The 17,126-nt window shown below is 42.2% G+C and overlaps 1 protein-coding gene across 1 annotated transcript; it reads right to left on the bottom strand.

Annotated features, from left to right (window-relative positions):
* Positions 1–4,264: 4,264 nt before the first annotated feature.
* On the bottom strand, positions 4,265–16,667 carry RPP40 (ribonuclease P/MRP subunit p40). The gene is made up of 8 exons (XM_075417203.1): positions 16,541–16,667; positions 14,925–15,069; positions 13,330–13,398; positions 11,832–11,927; positions 10,543–10,668; positions 7,319–7,517; positions 6,245–6,379; positions 4,265–4,930 (listed from the first exon to the last, which is right to left on the bottom strand). The coding sequence occupies exons 1-8, from the start codon at positions 16,661–16,663 to the stop codon at positions 4,732–4,734; spliced, it is 1,092 nt and encodes a 363-aa protein (XP_075273318.1). The 5' UTR covers positions 16,664–16,667; the 3' UTR covers positions 4,265–4,731.
* Positions 16,668–17,126: the final 459 nt, after the last annotated feature.

Here is a 17,126-nt window from a genome sequence, read left to right as displayed (position 1 = left end):
CTTGTTGATATTCAGAAGGTGGTTATTTAATAGCCCACTAATTGAATTAGTCTCTGTTTTTGCTCTTGAAGCTCTACTCTGTGAATAAAAATAATTAAGAGAAACAGTTCAAGCATGTTCCAGTATAGCTACCACATAAAGAAATAATACAGAGTCAATTGCATGCATTAATCTTTAATTAACAGCATCAGAGAAACTATAATCTAGTAGCTAGAGTACTGGACTAGCTATCAAAAGCCTTCATTCTAATCCCAGATCAGCCACTGATTTGTTATGCACCCTTCATGAGAAGGGGGAAAGAAATATGCCTCAAAACTCTCATTTTAATTTTTATCTTTTGCCTGCCTTACCTATTTATTTTTGCAGTAGTTGTAGCAGTGGCACGCTCTACATGTGCAAAACGGCACACTGGCTCTGCAGCATTGGATGAGCCGCCCAACTGCTAATTAACAGCAATATCAACATCATCCAACCTATCTCAAGACACTTTTAAAACTTTGGTGTTTCTGTAACACCCTTAGACACCTCACAGATAAACCAAAAAGAGGCAGCCTGTGGCAAGGAATAATAAAAGCACACAAATTATTTCCAGCAAAAACATTATAACCCATCTTCGAGGAAGCTCGCTCACTCCCACGATTGCGATGCAATCCCCAGGCTGATGACATATGAATCTGTTTTCTCATTGGCTTTTTTCCAGACGTCCACCTTTACATCTTGCCTAGCGTCTCCAAAATGAACATTCCCCAGTAAATGACAGCATGATGCAGCTAAAACACTGCTCGTGCTTCTCCTTCCATTAAGCCCTGTCACCTCCCTTTCAAGCAGCCTTAGATTAGCACTGATTCTTGTCTCTCCTGCATTCCCCAGATCTAACATGTACCAAATCTTGCTGCTTTCCCTCAAAAAATGTGCTGCAACCACAGCATCTCTAGAACCTGTTCTGATAGTGAAAGCTCTTTTTCTCATCCTAATCTCTTAACTCTGTCGGAGTCCCCCATGCTAGTATTTCCTTCCTCGTGCAAAATAGTATCACCACCATTAGGCTCCTATTCTTGCCGTTACGGGACGCATAACCTTTATTTCTCCAGACAGGTTCCTGACTCAGTCAGCACTTGCAAACCAAAAATGCAAATATATTCTGTTTAGTGATTTTGCATCACACACTATCCAACTACCTCAGCTTTTACCACCCCTTTGTCACCATGAAAGTTTGTTCTCTACTTGTTGCACACCCACCAATTTCCGAATACACATAACCACTTACTCAGACATGTGGCTAGAAAAACACATGATCTTTGCAGTCCATTCCCAGCTAGCTCTGCTACCCCCCAGTAACCTCTCAACAAAATTCCCTTTCCTTCCACTAGCTGAGGGGCAGGAATGCACAGCTCAGCAGAAGGGCTGAGGTTAAAGCAGAGCCGTTCCCTAGCTCTCAGAGAGTGTCTTATCACTGTATGTCTGTCCGCATACCAGGACAACAAAAACCTCTGCTTCTCCTGCAGCCGGCTTGCCCCAGGCTTGTCTCTGCATTCAGATATTTGGCTCTCCTTCCCCATGGTAGATAAAACACTCCCCAGAGGCAAAACTTCTTAGTAAGCACTCAGTCCTTTGATCTCAGAAGCAGCTGGTGCACAGCTGCTCCCCATTACTTTTGCAGCTCTCGGAACCTTTTGGATTTTCCTGTCCTCCCTCACACAAAGGGCAAGAACACCACCAGCAGCCATCTTTTATTCTCATGCAAAAACTTTTATCTCCATCCCACCTGCCCTGCCCAGTTCTTCCTTGAATTACTGCCCAGCTGGCCCAGTCCCAGCTCTTCCCTCCCAACCTGTTCCCCAAGTGTGTGAGCAATGCCTTCCTGTTCCTTTTCTCAGCAAGAGCCTCCCCCGTGCTTGGGAGTCCCCGGGGAGACAGAGCACTCGTCTGTCCTTACGGGGACAGCAGGGAACAGGCTGCTGTCCCTCATCGCAGGAAGATCTTCCCTCAGGTCACCGCTGTTTGCAGGTGGCAAGCAGTAAGTCAGTTCCACCCGCCAGCTTCTCTTCTGTGTGACACCGAACCCCAGCAAGCACAGGGAAGCCTGCCTCCTAAGAGCGAGGCACGCCATCGGACCTTGCCAGAAAAGCGTGGCTCTGGCTAACGCAGCATCACCTCACAGAGTGGAGGAGCACACCAACTGCAGGAACTACCAACAGCACAAGGTTTTCAGTAATACTTTGTACAGGTTTAAAGAAAATGGAGAACAGCCAGAAACCAGCTCAGCATCTCAAATATACCGCAAGAACCAGAGACAGGATTTTAATCCCTTCCTTAGCTGGAAAAGCCATTTGAAACAACCACCAGAAGACAGCTAGGGATTTTAGGAGGCAGCATGGCCAAATGACTCAGTCTTTAACACTGAGAAATCAAGAAATGTTTAATCCCTTACCTATATAGATGGGAGGCAAAGGGAACCACTGACCAATCTGATGAGATTTCCTTAGATATCCATGAAAGATTAACCATAATACTCACATGCTAAGGAGAAATGATAGAGCTGAAAAGCCTGCCTCTCAGCTTGCCTTCCAGAACTGTCTCAGTGAGGCTACCACCACGTGCCCACCAGCACTTCTGCAGCAGCTACTGCATCAACAGTCCCAAGGTGCCCTGCAATCAGGTGCTAATTAGAAAAACAGCTTCACCTGGTCCTGCTGCTGCCATTTCAGAGCCAAGGCCAACAGCTGCTGCACTCCTGCTGGGAGCATGATGAAGCCTAGGCACGAGATTCCACTCCTGTCTCTGTTAATAAGGGAGACAAACCCACTAATACGAGATTCTTACTTCTGGGTGGCAGTTGTGGGGGTTTTTTCCAAGCAGTATACATTACGCTTGTTTGTGTGCGTGTATACACATTGTGGGGGAAAAGGTTTTACCAGAATCTGACAGAAAGAGGAGCACATTTGCTGGAGCAGTTACAAGCTTCATCTAACTTTTCATAAAGATTTAAGATTATTAATTTTGTATTAGAACTTTTGGTGCAGGTGTAACTTTCAGGAAAAGCTCAAGCTTTTCACACACCTTCTGGTTAAGGGGAAAAAGGAAGACGCTTCTGGTTAATAGGCTCTTTTGTGAACGTTGACATGTGGCATAATCCCTCAAGAGACACTTTGAAAAGCAGACTTTAGTCAACAACTGATGCGTAATAATGAAACATGTTTGAGCCAGCCATGTTAAATATTTACTAGCCAAGTGTCAAGCCAAGAACTTTCCCAGACTCTTGTCCATTCTGTTTGTGATCGTGTGAGTCTATGTACATGTGTCAAGGTGGCACTTCCGCCACCTACTAGAAACATTTCTAGTAACCTACTAGAAACATTTCACAGCAGTATAATTTTTAAAAACAATGTAATGATTTAGAAAACAGTTTGCTGATTTGTCACAGTTGCATTTGTGAAATGTGTAACAAAACTTGAGCAAAAAAGGGTCATGTTTAGGGGTAGTGTATGACAAGCAAATACCATCCAGTAAATCATCCAGGATGAGTCCTCTCACTGAAGAGAACCAATAAACTCATAAAAAAAAAAAGCAAGCTCAACTGCTTCCCATGGGCTTTCTGCTTTACTGTGCCACTCACCCTGACAGGAGATATTGATGTTTCCCCTACAGCTATGCCCTAACTTACACTACCAATCTCTTGCTCCACCAAATGAACAACTTGAATTTCAGCACTGCATTGGTACTTTAATGACACATATCCACTCCATAAAACAAAAACCAAGTAACACCCATCTCCCCTCCCCCCAAGACACCACGCAACCTTTCATGGATTTCCACAGGAGTTAACCTGGATTCTTCATAGCTGCCTATGCACTCAGCATTAATTACTGCTTATTGTTAATGAAACCTGTTTCACTTCAACTGCATTGTTTGAGGGTACGTCCACAGCGTTCTTCCCAGAAACGTGTCTGCAACAATGTGACAGTGAAATCTTAGCTCCATTGGTTCTCCTGTAAGCAAGAACCACAAGCCACTTTTAGAAGTAGGTATTTGGTGGGGGTGTGAGTGTGCATGTGTGGAGGTTAATTACGACAGCAGGCAGCAGCCTTTTGCATCACTGTTAAAAACCAAATTCTTTCTTATAACCAACCGTGATCTGCAAAATCCAAAAAGCAGGTCAGTGAGCCTTTTCCCATTTCAATGGGTGCTCCTCCCACTGTCACGTACCTACTTCTCCTCACCTTCCCCACCTCCCCCCTACCCCCCACCAATTATGAAGAACACATCTCCCTTTTTTTTTATTTGCCAGCATGTAGGCTGAAATGCCTTAAACATGAATTTGAAAGTTTTACAGATTTTTAATGAAAAGAATGAAAACACCAAATCCCAAAGTGAGCTTTCCTCCCAAATATTTTAGCTAGCAATCTGTAAAACTAACTGTCAAATTCCAAAATTACTCCTGGATAAAAGGAAACCACCTACAGTCAATTCCTGAGAACTTTAACTCTCAAAAATATATCTTTTTCTTAAAGCTAGAATTGCGAATTCTTTCAGAAGGCACTGTATGACAGTGAAGAAAAAAAATCCATTCCTTCCATTGTAGGTCATCCTTTAAGGGCTATAAATAATCGAAAAACATATACAGTCTCTTCGTACTTGACTTGTTACCTAATTACCTTTATAAAAACTACCTTATTAGGCTTCTACACAGTAACACCAGATTATTAGAAAACTTCTTCTGTAGACATAGCTTTATGGAGGACAATCGTCATTAGTTCCTACAGCCATCTGAAGCCAGTAGTCCAGATTTCTAAAAATGACAAAATTGTACAAGTTCTCTCCTCCCTTGTGGAAACCATGTTCATTTTCTCTCCAGGAAACAGGGCTGTCCGCAAAGCCATGCACAGTTAAGGTCAGCCAGTGTGCCAGTTTTGGTTCACCAAAATAGCAACTGAAAGGAAGAAGACATGGTAATCAATAATTATAATGGAATAGACAGTGTGTTCAAGTATACAATACAAAGTAAAAAAAAAAAAAAAGACAGACACTCTAGTGAAAATTTTTAATTAACAGTTAAAAAATGTGCTTTACTACATAACAAGTAAATTCAAAAGAAAATGTTTTTTCAGAAGACATTAGGAAATGAAATAAGATTGACTCTTGATTATTCCTACCATACTTTTAGACATGACAAGCCTGCAAGTTACAGCAATTAGAAAAAGTTTTAAGTTGTAAAGTAGCTGTTCTGAATTTCCTACATCATGCACTGTCTTTCAGAAAATAGAACACTTAGTGAGAACAGTTGCTACAGGGGCAAAAAAGACATAGGAGGAAGAAACCATCAGGCTATGCTTGACACAAATACTTTTACCACCAGGAAAGAAACGGATTACAAATAATCAAAGCCAGACATTATCCACTGCTCTTAAGTAGAGAATAAGAGGCAAGGAAATTTCTGTTCCGACCCTAGCCTTGGGAGGTTTTCTACATGAGATCTGAAAATTGCTCAAAGAGTAATAATGATATTCCGGATAAAGCAACAGCAATATTGTCGTGAGTCAGTCCTACAGTTGTTAGCCACCAGGCACTTAAAGAATTGGCTCACATGTGGAGCAAGCAGCTTGCAGAATTTGCTATCAGTAGCACTAATATACAATACAGGCAGATACCACCCTGATCCATGACACACTAGTATCATGTAGTTTGGTACTGAATTATCACTACAGCTATCCCATTCATCACTATGGAGTGTCCTCTGTTACAATACTTGATTCAAAAAACTCACTAGAAGTACATTTATTGTAACATTGTAATAACCTTGAAGTATCTTGTGATACTCTTTTTGGTCTCATAAAGGGATTTCAAGCATATTTTCCATCAGAAGTTAAAAATACTAAATCAGACATATTTGAGGGCACCTGATTTTCATAAATGGGCAATTTGAAAAATGTAGGAGCAGAGTAGAGCCACTGTTTCTTAGAAATTAAGATAAAAACTAACATCGTTACTAGAATACAGGGCAGGCATTTTCAAATTCCAAGTATCCAAAACTGTTTATTGCTTTTATTATACCGATATTAAGCTTCCAGCTCATTTCCTGATTAAAAAAATTCTTTTTGTATATTTTTGCTATTTACCTTAGTTTTGTATATTTTGCTATTTACCTCCAACAGCACTACTGAAAAGAAGTATTCAGAAGTGATTTTGAAAATTAGAAAGTGTTAGAGTACAAGTATTTTAGTAATGTACGCTTGTCAGCCCTTACCACAGCTGCTCCAATAACTGAATTATCTTCTCAGGAATTATGAAGCCTGTGATTGTGCACAAAAAAGCTTTTTCCACCATTGTGTTGGGCTGAGGACAGCAATATGTTGATAAGAAGCTGGATGATTTGTTGTCTCTGGAAAAAAAAACGAAAAAACAACTAAAATAAATACACTTTAAACCGTATACAGGAAGTCTTGGTAATCAAAACTTGTACCAAACAAGTAGCATCTACATGTATCATCTAAATTAGTACTGAAGCAAATAATGGCCAAGCAATTGATACACAAGATGTCATGGTGCTGTGGGTTAACTCCAGTAAGCACCTAAACACCACACAGCCGCTCACTCACTCCTCCCTAGTAGGATAGGGGGAGAGAATCAGAAGGGTAAAAATGAGAAAATGCATGGGTTGAAGTACAGACAATTTCATAGGTAAGGCAAAAAGCTGTGTGTGAAAGCAAAGTAAATCAAGGAATTCATTCACTACTTCCCATCGGCAGGCAGGTGTTTGGCCATCTCCAGGAAAGCAGGGCTCCATCATGCGTAACAGTTAGTTGGGAAGACAAACGCTGTAACTCCGAACTTCTCCCACCCTTCCTTCCCCCGGCTTTCACTGCTGAGCACGCCACCATATGGTGTGGGCTATCACTCTGGTCAGGCGGGGTCTGCTGTCGTGGCCGTGTCCCCTCACAGCCTCTTGTGCACCCCCGGCCTGCACGCTGGCAGGGCAGCGTGAGAAGCAGAAAAGGACTTGATGCCGTGTAAGTGCTGCTCAGCAATAGCTAAAACACCCCTGTGTTATCAACACTGTTTTGGTCATAAATCCAAAACACAGCACCATACCAGCTACTACAAAAAAGTTAACTTTATCCTAGCCAAAACCAGTATGCATGGGTATCCCTAAAAATGCAGATAAGTTATTCAAGACTTACAACAAACACTTAAGTGCATAACAGACTTCCCACTTACAAAAATGTCTTTCTTAATTCTTATTTAACTCTTCCTTAAAATAAATTGTGGCTTTCTTTACTTAAAATGTATTTAAAGATCAAGTATTAATTCAAATACTTACAAGCTAACTTGATTCAAGACAGCACCTAGCCATTCAAAGAGTTCCTCTGTACCGCAGGACTCCTCTGGCTTTCCTTGCAGTTCATTACTTTGCAACACCGGACACTGCAAGTCCCTTAATGTGCTGAATGTGATTTTTGGCTTCAGAGCCTGTATTTGGTTTTTTGAAAAGTATGACATCAATGTTGATCCCTCTGCACCTTAACAACACAACACCACACAGAGCTGTTACGAAACTACTAAACAAAAGGAGCACTGAATACATGAAATCTTTGCATATGTACACAAGAAAATGCAGTGTGTAAAACCTAGGTTCACCAGTTCACCAAGAACTGCCTCCTAGAGACAGTATGGCTTCTAGAATCACGAACAACTCCAATGGAATAAATTCCTGTGGAATTTCTCAGGAATACATTGCAAAAAGCTACAGCACCATTTAAATTCTCCTGGAACGCGCCTTCACAACTGCACAAAGTGTCCCTTTTTTCTTGTCCTGAAAGGCACTCAGTCTTCTACGTGGCATGCCAGGTTAGTGCATCTCTTAGTTCTCTCAGGTGAGGATAAGAATGTGTAAGAATCCTTCCGAGAGGTCTTATCCCATTACTAAAGACCCTATACTTGATTTCCTAGGTATGATGGAAAACTTCATTTAGGAGCCACAAGGTTTTTGAGAAAAATTCTTGATTTACAGTAACCAGAGAGATCATCTTCAGATAAGGTATATTTAGAAGGTGATATTATCCCCCAGAAAAACAACAGAATCAGTCATCAAGACTAGAGACCCTCCTACCCACTTGGCTAAGGTGTCTGCCATCCCAGAACACCATTTTCCCTGAATAGTGGAAAAGTAAGCAGGTGACTATAGGTTTGAGAACAGATTTATCAATAATGTCAAGAGGAATTCTAGAATAGTCTGGGGGACAAGGACTGAAGAGAGAAGGAAGCGGGGAGTGTGAAGAAATCAACCTATATCACAAATCTCACTTTACTAAGATCAGAGAAGAAAAAAAAAAACAAACAGTGATAAGTTCAAATGCAGTATGGCTGTAATAGTTGGGTGTACCTTGATGGACTTGTAGGAGAAGCCATGTTTCTTCAACTCTAGTAAGTGATCCAAAACAGCAGGTAAAATTCTAAAAACCTAACCTAGACTAAAAACCTAACCTAACCAAGCATATTGCAAATTAAGAGATATTAACCAACTTCCTTTCTGATGCACTAAGAAAACTGACATGGAATCAGTTCTCCTAAATTTGAAATTCCATATAATGTATTCTATTTTCATACAGTAAGAGTGGGTCTCTAGGTGGCCAAGAAATAATACCTTATTCACAAGAAGTGTGAAGTCCAGAACAGCATTTAAATATCACATGAAAGGCATGTATGAAGAGAAGTGAATTTCAGCCAATAACCATTTAAAACTGCCATAGAAATTACAGCAATAGAAAAGAGAAGAAAAGGTTGTTTTGCCTCTGTCATTAAAGACATGAGCCACTCCATATCCCCTTCTTCTGTTCCTCTTGGTGCCAGAACCACTAGGTGGGAAAAATGGGTATGAAAACAAAAAATCCTGCTTTTGTAAAGTAACATGAATGTTGATAGGTTTGCAGCAGTGCTGGCCATAGCAAGAAACAACTGTTATCAGCAGGAAGGCTGAATGCAGAATGTTTCTGGAGGACATGGATTCTCTCAAGAAAATGCACCCCTCTTTTCCCCTTCCAGCAGAATCTACACAATGCCTCACGTCTACTAATAAAAAACCATGAAAGTTTTATTTTTGTCAGTACTAAGGAACGAAGAGTCCTTTGTGTGATACGAGCACAAGATTGCTGCACAGAAAGGCATTCAGATTTAACTCCACAGTCAGGAAATTATGGACCTGACCCGGTTTTTGGATGTAATAAAGTGAGGAAAAGGATTGCTATTCTTCCTGAATGCTGCTACACTGGCAGCAACAAACAGAAGAAACATACTGGCCTTAGAGGCATTTTGCTCTCTGCCCAGGATCAATAAATCCAAGCAAACTGAGCCTGAAGATCCGTCACCTTAGTTGGATTTATGACACCATTTATGGTAGCAACAGTCTTCACTGACTGTTTCTCAAAGACTACAAGGACGGGAATTGCAAGCCTTTAAACAATTTCTGTATGGCAAACAAGGAAGGATCCTTGTCGTATGATTAGTACTTAAAAAGGTGGAGGGGAAACACGAAGGACTGAAGTGAAACATCAGACACTGCTAAAGGAGCTTGTAAGCAGCTTTAATTTCTCTGATCAGTAACTCCCTCTTAAACTTGGTCTTGAAGAGCCAGGCAAGAGTAAGCAACGTAAAGAGAAGATGGGAAAGCATTCTCAGGAACCTCTCCAACACCCCTTCTCACTAGTGTGGGGACTTCTTCATGACTCAAAGTAGAACCACACTAAAAGCTACACAGCTGTGATGAAGAAAAAACATTTTTTGCAGTACAGACTCCTGCAGCTTTTGTCAATTCTATGCAAATACTACATTTTCCTAGACAGAGCCTGTTCTGAGGTATTACAAGCAGTTGAGGACTTGGGAAAATGACCTTCAGAGGTAGAACAATATTTAAACCCCAGAAGAAAAAAGTAGGTAAACAACTTCTAGAAGAAAGATGAATTGAGACAAAAAGATATTCTTCTAACAACCTCTCACTCTGCTCCAATCTCAAACAAGTGCTTGAGAATAAAATAATAAAATAGCAGACTGCACATGTATCACTGTACACAGTACACGACAGAAATAGGGAAATTTTTGTTTCATCAGTAGTTATAGGACACATACAGAGTCCCTATCTCAAGTACTACACCAAATATGCAGCTTAAGTGTACTAACAAAAAAAACTAGAAAAGTGTATTAATAATGATTATGTATGTCACAGTTTTATGAAGAAGAGGCAGCGCTACCAAACAGGCAAAGTTACGCCAGAAAGCCTGGGCAACAGAGACAAAGAAATGAAGCAACTAATATACCTATATGAATCACCGTTGTGTTCCTGAACCAAAACATTCTGCTGTGTAGGAAGTAACAGCACCCACCCCCACCCAACAAATAAACAAAACCAACAAAAAAATCCCACCAAAGCACATTTTAATCTAACTTCTCTCTCCACTAAAAACACATTTGGGCAATCTCTAGAAAAGAACAGTAAGCTAAAAATATTTGGCCTTCACGTAAGTTGCATGTTAAGTTTTACACTTTGTTTACCTGTGCTATACCAAGCCAGTAGGAAGTCAAATTCTAAAGGTTTCTTTTCTTTCAAGGCCCAAAGCACTCTGTTATGTTTCTTGCTATCAGGGTGAAAGCCGGAATCAGTCAAGTCAATAGTTATAACTGCAAAAATGTATAACAGTAATAATTACTCAACTGAAATAAATTTAATATTAAATTCATTAAGAACTAAAACACAAAGAAACCAAAGAACATTACACTTACTTTTCACATATACAGCATGATAAAGTATTTGATTATGTAAATATGACTTCCCATTATGTTAACAAATGTTCACCTCCTGCTGTCCTTATTTTGACACAACCTGGAACTGCCTTCTAGTGACTGGAGGGACAGATCCCTTTTGTAACGGCAGCAACAGAAACCCCAGAACAGTGCCTTAAACGTACCTTGGCAATTAGGCAAGCTAGCACTAAGAAAGCTAGAGTTCCTAACATTAAAAGCCACATACATGGCAATGACACTTTTTCAGCTGTTCTTTTCTAGATGAACTGGTCGCAGGCTAAAAGTTACATTTATTTTTCGGATGGAAATTTCACTTGACAAACTGAATAGTAAAATTATGTCCCATTTTGCCAAAAATTCTTATTACAGATAACAATTTTCCTCTTCTAAAGTTTTTATGTAACTACCTATCAACTACTGCAGGTTGTAATACATTTGAAATGTCACAGTGTTCATGTTGGTTTTTTTAAATTATTTACCTCCCCAAAAAACACTTAACAAAAATCACACTCAGTATGTCTCCTCTGCAGCTGTTAAAAACTTGCAACGTTTTCCAAATACTTGGTATACGGAGACTACAATTTTAAATGTGTCAAACATAATACAGTTATCCCTTTCAAGCAAGCAGTCTCAGGTGAGGCTCTTCATTGATTTTTTTTTTGTATACTGTGCAAATTTTAAGCTCTACCATAATTAATTTAGTATTCTCTGATTTTAAATCAGAAGACAGAGACACTGTGTGCAGTAAAATTCTTGAGTCCTTTATCACTCCAGTATAAACACCACAATGAAAAACCCAGAAATTAAAAATTTGATAGAATACCCAGAAGATCACACATTTGTTTCCTTATAACTGCTTTATTATTTGGAAAAAGTATCTTTCCTCTTCATGCAGTCCTTGTATCTGTATCTGGAAAAATACGACCTAGACAACAACCAATTTTAAGGAAAGGGAAGTTTCGGCATTGCTGGCTTAACATCTTAACAAGGTGCTTCATGACAGATCAGAAATAAGCACTATTAATATAAATAATACTCACTATATCTCATTTCTTTTTTGCCAGAATACCGAGAAGGGCGGCCTTGCAGTCCAAGTTCCTCATAAGTATCCTTATCCACTGATAGAATTAGTTTTCCTATAAACAGGACAAACTTTAATACAAATAATCTTCTACTTAGTTCCCTCTGAAGTCTTCTGAGAACTGGATACCTTATACAATGTTAGCTTTTTAGTTCCAGATAAATGGATTACCAGATTAACTCTTAAAAAAAAAAGTTAACTCAATTATTCTTTTTTATCAAACAGGTCTTATGAACTAGAACGAGAAAAGTGTAGTATTACTCCTGAGATAGTCACTGCTTTTTTCCTGCACTACCTCACTTCATTGCCTCAGTCTTTCCTCCACTTGTCCCCTAGCATTTGTTGTACCACTGGCTGAACACACTATACCAGGGCCTGACTTGGTGAACAGTCATGCATACACTGCTCAACTAAACATACAAAAGCAGTTCCTCCAACTCCAGCGGCACTACATGCATTGAGTAAACTATGCTCACCAGCAATGAGCAGATATGCACTGGAACAACTCCACTTCCACGTTCATAAACCAAACCTGGCAGCTGCCACTTGGTACGGGATTTCACACAACAGATCGCTGCTACAGGCTTTTGATTCTACGGTACGAGTAGCAGTATAACACAGAATACAACGGAGGCTGCTGCTGAAGGTTTCAGACAGCCACATCACCAGGAACTGTAACACTGTCCCTGCATTAGTTGTGATACATCTTGTAATAACTGTATCATGCAAACTCAATCACTAGCAAGTATCCATTTTGTGAGGACTGTGCTAACAGAGAGCATAAAAGTATTCCTCCTCTGAAGACTCTGAATTTACTTATGCCCTAATGGACACCTGTCATATTACAGCATCTTAGGCTAGAGGGCTGATAGGCCAGTTTGTCTTTCTATTATATCTGATGTATTGTTAAATGGAAATAAGAAAATATATTTGAAGCCCAAAATAGCTTCATTATTTTCTCTGCATGTAAAACGCCACCTGAGATGGAACATTTCCTCATCCAACTGTGATGGAACTGCAACAGACTATTTTAAGATGTCACATAATTGTCAAAGAATAAACACTGAATATTTAAAAAGTGTTCCTAAGCAGTGCTGTTAATTTTCTTTTTTGGTACAAATTCTGTCTTTAAGATCAGTATGAAACAAGAAGCTGGAATACAATGTTTTCAAAAATAACCTTCTGTAGCAACTGCATTCATGGTTGAAGCACTGATAATCTGATACTATACATCAGTGAAGCTGATTTTTACATTTCCTTTAGATGAGAAATAATTTAACAGCGTGAAAGAAAAAATGTTAAAATTAATATTTTTCTGATTCCAGCATACTTCCAATAAAGTTGGCAAGTACAGTAAGCATTACATTTTCCAGTTTACACCATTCCAAATGAAAAAAAAAACAAACCCAAGGCCATAATCAATATTTATGTATTACTAAAAACAAAACAAAACATACCATTTGGTAGCAGAGCTGCAGTACTATCTTGATCAATTTTTGTGTTATAGGTAAGTGCGTAGCATGAACCTTTAATAGCAAAGCAGAAAACCATGAGATTACAGTCTCTGAAGTCAGATATGACAATATGAAAAGACTCATCTCAAGATAACCAAACATGCCAAATACCATTTGAATCACTCTAAACCCTTGCATTTTCATCAACTAACTTTATTCCGCCTTCTCAAGCAAAATAGCATTCTGTCATTATTTTTATAAACCTTGGACCAGCACTATTTTAAAGGACCTGTAATACAGAAAACATTAAAAACATGCCCCAATATGAAAATACTTTCTTTACACCCGCCACCTTCCCCACTCAGCAAACAGCAAATCCCTTTTTTTCCAGACACACTTCCATTATTAGTTTGCATGAAGACAAGGTGGAAGATGCTTGTAGTCACAGGACAAGGGGCAACGGCTTCAAACTGAAAGAGGGTAGATTTAGATTAGGTATTAGGAAGAAATTCTTCACTCTGAGGGTGGTGAGGCACTGGAACAGGTTGCCCAGAGAAGCTGTGGATGCCCCCTCCCTGCAAGTGTTCAAGGCCAGGCTGGACGGGGCTTTGAGCAACCTGGTCTAGTGGAAGGTGTCCCTGCCCATGGCAGGGGGGTTGGAACTAGGTGATCTTTAAGGTCCCTTCCAACCCAAACCACTCTATGCTCATGTTACTAAATATATTTTGTAGCATTATCTGCCACAACCAATTTTGTTCTTAAAAATACAGAAGTCTGATCCTGTAAACTTGGTGTAAAAATGTTGCACTGCTTCCATAAAACTACTGGCATAAAAGCCATTAATGAGACCAAAATAAGTACGAAAAAGAGCCCCATATTTAGAAAGTAATGGCTCTCACACCCCTTTTCACCCACATGTTCTCTTTTCTCGTCTTTTCCCTTTAAAGCTTTTTTTCTCCCTGACAACCATCTGAAGGGTACAACATTTACCACGAGCCAAATGAGCGGGACCTGGTCAATGAAAGCAGCATGCTCTGAGTATGCAGTAGCAAGCTGGCTGGGCAGAGGCTGCATCTTTCTTCACATCCTCTTTGCTCGCACTGTGTAAGGATGAGCTGCCGCAGCTCCATTAGCAAAAAAAACCAAACCAAAACCCACGCCCTCAAAAGAAGCATGTTTTTTTCCTTTTTTCCTCTTGCCTGCTGCAGAACACAGCTAACACAGCTCTGTGAAGGAATAAGTAAGGGAGAAGGGAGCTGAGTTCTGCAGAAATCTGCACAAAGATGAGATGTAGAAGATAAATCCGTGTGAGGATAGACGGAAGCCCTCTTGACAGCTGGCTTGCAGAATTAAGATGGAACAAGGCGAAATGAAGAGGGAACAGTTACAGATGCTTTAGACCCATAGCTAGCAAACAAATGCTGACACACCACAAAGCGTAAAAAAGCAGATAGAGAAATAAATAAAGAATTTTATTACTGTTATGTCTTCCCTTCCTTTAAAATACTTTTCAGAATAAATAATAATAAATGGATTTTATTGTGTTATGAAAATTATACATTATTACTGCATCTGTCATGTTCTGATTACCTCCTTACCTTTCTTCACAAAAGCATCAATGAAGTCGTGAGCGACCAACTCATGAACTGATAAATTCCTCACCAGGTAGTACTCTCCAACATCTGCAATGGTACTTTTCAGCACTTCAGGCAGTATGCCACATTCAGGGATCAAGACAGACACCTATCGGGAACAAATTTGTAACATAAATCACATCCTAAAATCTGTTCTGGAAGAAAACAACGAAATAAAAAAGAGAGAACTACTTCTTTTCAAAGAAATCAGTGTGTTACACCAAAAATGAGATGAAGAAAAAAATCATGTCAAACATCGAAATGCAGCCATTTGCAAAAAGTCCCCAAGTACAGCAAAGACATTATTTGGTTTTTGCATTTTACAGGCTACACAATAGCACCTGAAGTGTTACATAAAGGCATGATTTTACACAGCATGACTTAACTAATCTTGTTTCACGACATTGTAAGTTTAGCTTGAAGTCGCTCTGGAACGCTTCCTTCAGCCCTTGCTGCAGGAAGCAGTTGTAACTAAAAGCGTAGGCTAAGCGTTTAATCTCTGTGGAAATGTGAAGACCAGAGCAGAATCAATGCATTCTCTGCTGTAGAATATTTTGGAGGTCGGGAGAGCGAGCAGACCATCAGAACAAAACTTGAAGATGGGCTTATGATTTTCAAAATCGTGGTAAGGCGTACGTTAAGGCTACAACTTCTGAAGCAGGTTTCTAATTTAAGGCAGGAAATTGATTTTCAGAAGGGACGAGCACGTAGCTTTTCTTACTAAAATGCAGAATTCAGTCTTCCTGTCCACTCGCCTACCTTTCATTTCCTTTCCGTATAAAACCTTTCCTGTACGTGTTTCATAGATCAAGAGAACTCTTCAGTCCGGGAGACCAGGGCAAACGGCGTTATTACACGGGCAAGCACCAAGCTTCCCAATAACTGTCCACGAGCAGCGTAAAAGGTTCATCCCACTGCTCCTTCTCACTCCATCCCTCAAAACCCACTTTTTTTCAGAAACAAAGGGGCTCACAGAGAACAGGTACGTATCTCCCTTTGCACACGTACACAAGAGAAGTAACAACTGACAGATGGGCTGCCTGCCACATGGGCAGAAAGCTTTCTACATAGCTGCTAAATAGAAAAATCACCAAGGACATGGCAAGAGGGTCTGACACTCGCAACAGGCAGAGAACGCAGAGCGAGCTGGCAAACACCTGGCCTTCACAACACCAACTCGTCCAAAACAGCGAAGCAGCTGCGGACGACGGCACGACGCGATGCTCCGGCAGGAGTTCTTCCAGGGTAGGCCTGCAGCCGGGCTCCGGCTGAGGCCTCCCTCCCGGGACGGGCTCCCTCAGCCCCCCCTGCTGCTCGGGGGCCGCCCCGCCGGCGCTCTCCGGCCGCGCCAGGGGGGCTGCGGTTCCGCGCTTTTTTTCCCCTCAGAGAGCGGCCGGGGGGGGGGGGGGGGGGGGGGGGAGGCGCACCGCCCGGCGCGAGACGCAGCGGCCGCCTCGCGGCCCACAGGCCCCGCCCCGCCGCGCGGCCCCCTCCTCGCGCCCACCGACGGCAACGTCCCGTGACACCCCGCCGCCCCCGGCTCGCGGCGGAAGGGGGGGGGGGGGGGGGGGCGCACTCACGCGGCAGTTGTAGGCGTGGTCCCGCACGTGCGCCGCGTGCCGCGAGCGCGCGTGCCGCGCGTGGCCCTTCTCGCAGACCAGCAGGTGCCGCGGCGCCCGGCCCAGCCCCGGCAGCGCCCACATCCTGCGCCGGCTCCGCGCGCCGCCGGCGGGGCAGCGGCCCCCCGGCCACGTGACTCCGCCGCACGCCCGACGGGGAGCGGCACGGCAGGGCGGCACAGGCGTGGGGCAGAAGCCGCGCGGTGAGGTCACTTCCGCCTGCGCGTCCGCCGGAGCGCGGTGGGAGGCGTGCGCATGCGCGGCGGCGCGGCGGGAAGCGCGGCGCTGGCGTGAAGGCGGAGGCAGCCCCCCCGCCCCCCACCCCCCGCCCCCCACCCCCCCCCCCGCCTTTGCGGGGCGCCCTCGGTGCTTTTGGCCCTCGGAGGGTCCTGAGCGCGGGGGCTGTGCGAGCCCCCAACATAGGGAGAACACGGATGTGTTGGAGCGGGGCCAGAGGAGATGATCCGAGGGCTGTAGCACCTCTCCTGCGATGACAGGCTGAGAGAGTTGGGGCTGTTCAGCCTGGAGACGAGAAGGCTCCAGGGTG

Source organism: Opisthocomus hoazin, chromosome 3 (assembly GCF_030867145.1).
Source record: "Opisthocomus hoazin isolate bOpiHoa1 chromosome 3, bOpiHoa1.hap1, whole genome shotgun sequence".
Lineage (NCBI taxonomy): Eukaryota > Metazoa > Chordata > Aves > Opisthocomiformes > Opisthocomidae > Opisthocomus > Opisthocomus hoazin.
Note: the sequence above shows the minus strand (reverse complement) of the source record. Positions and strands in the feature narration are given on the sequence as shown.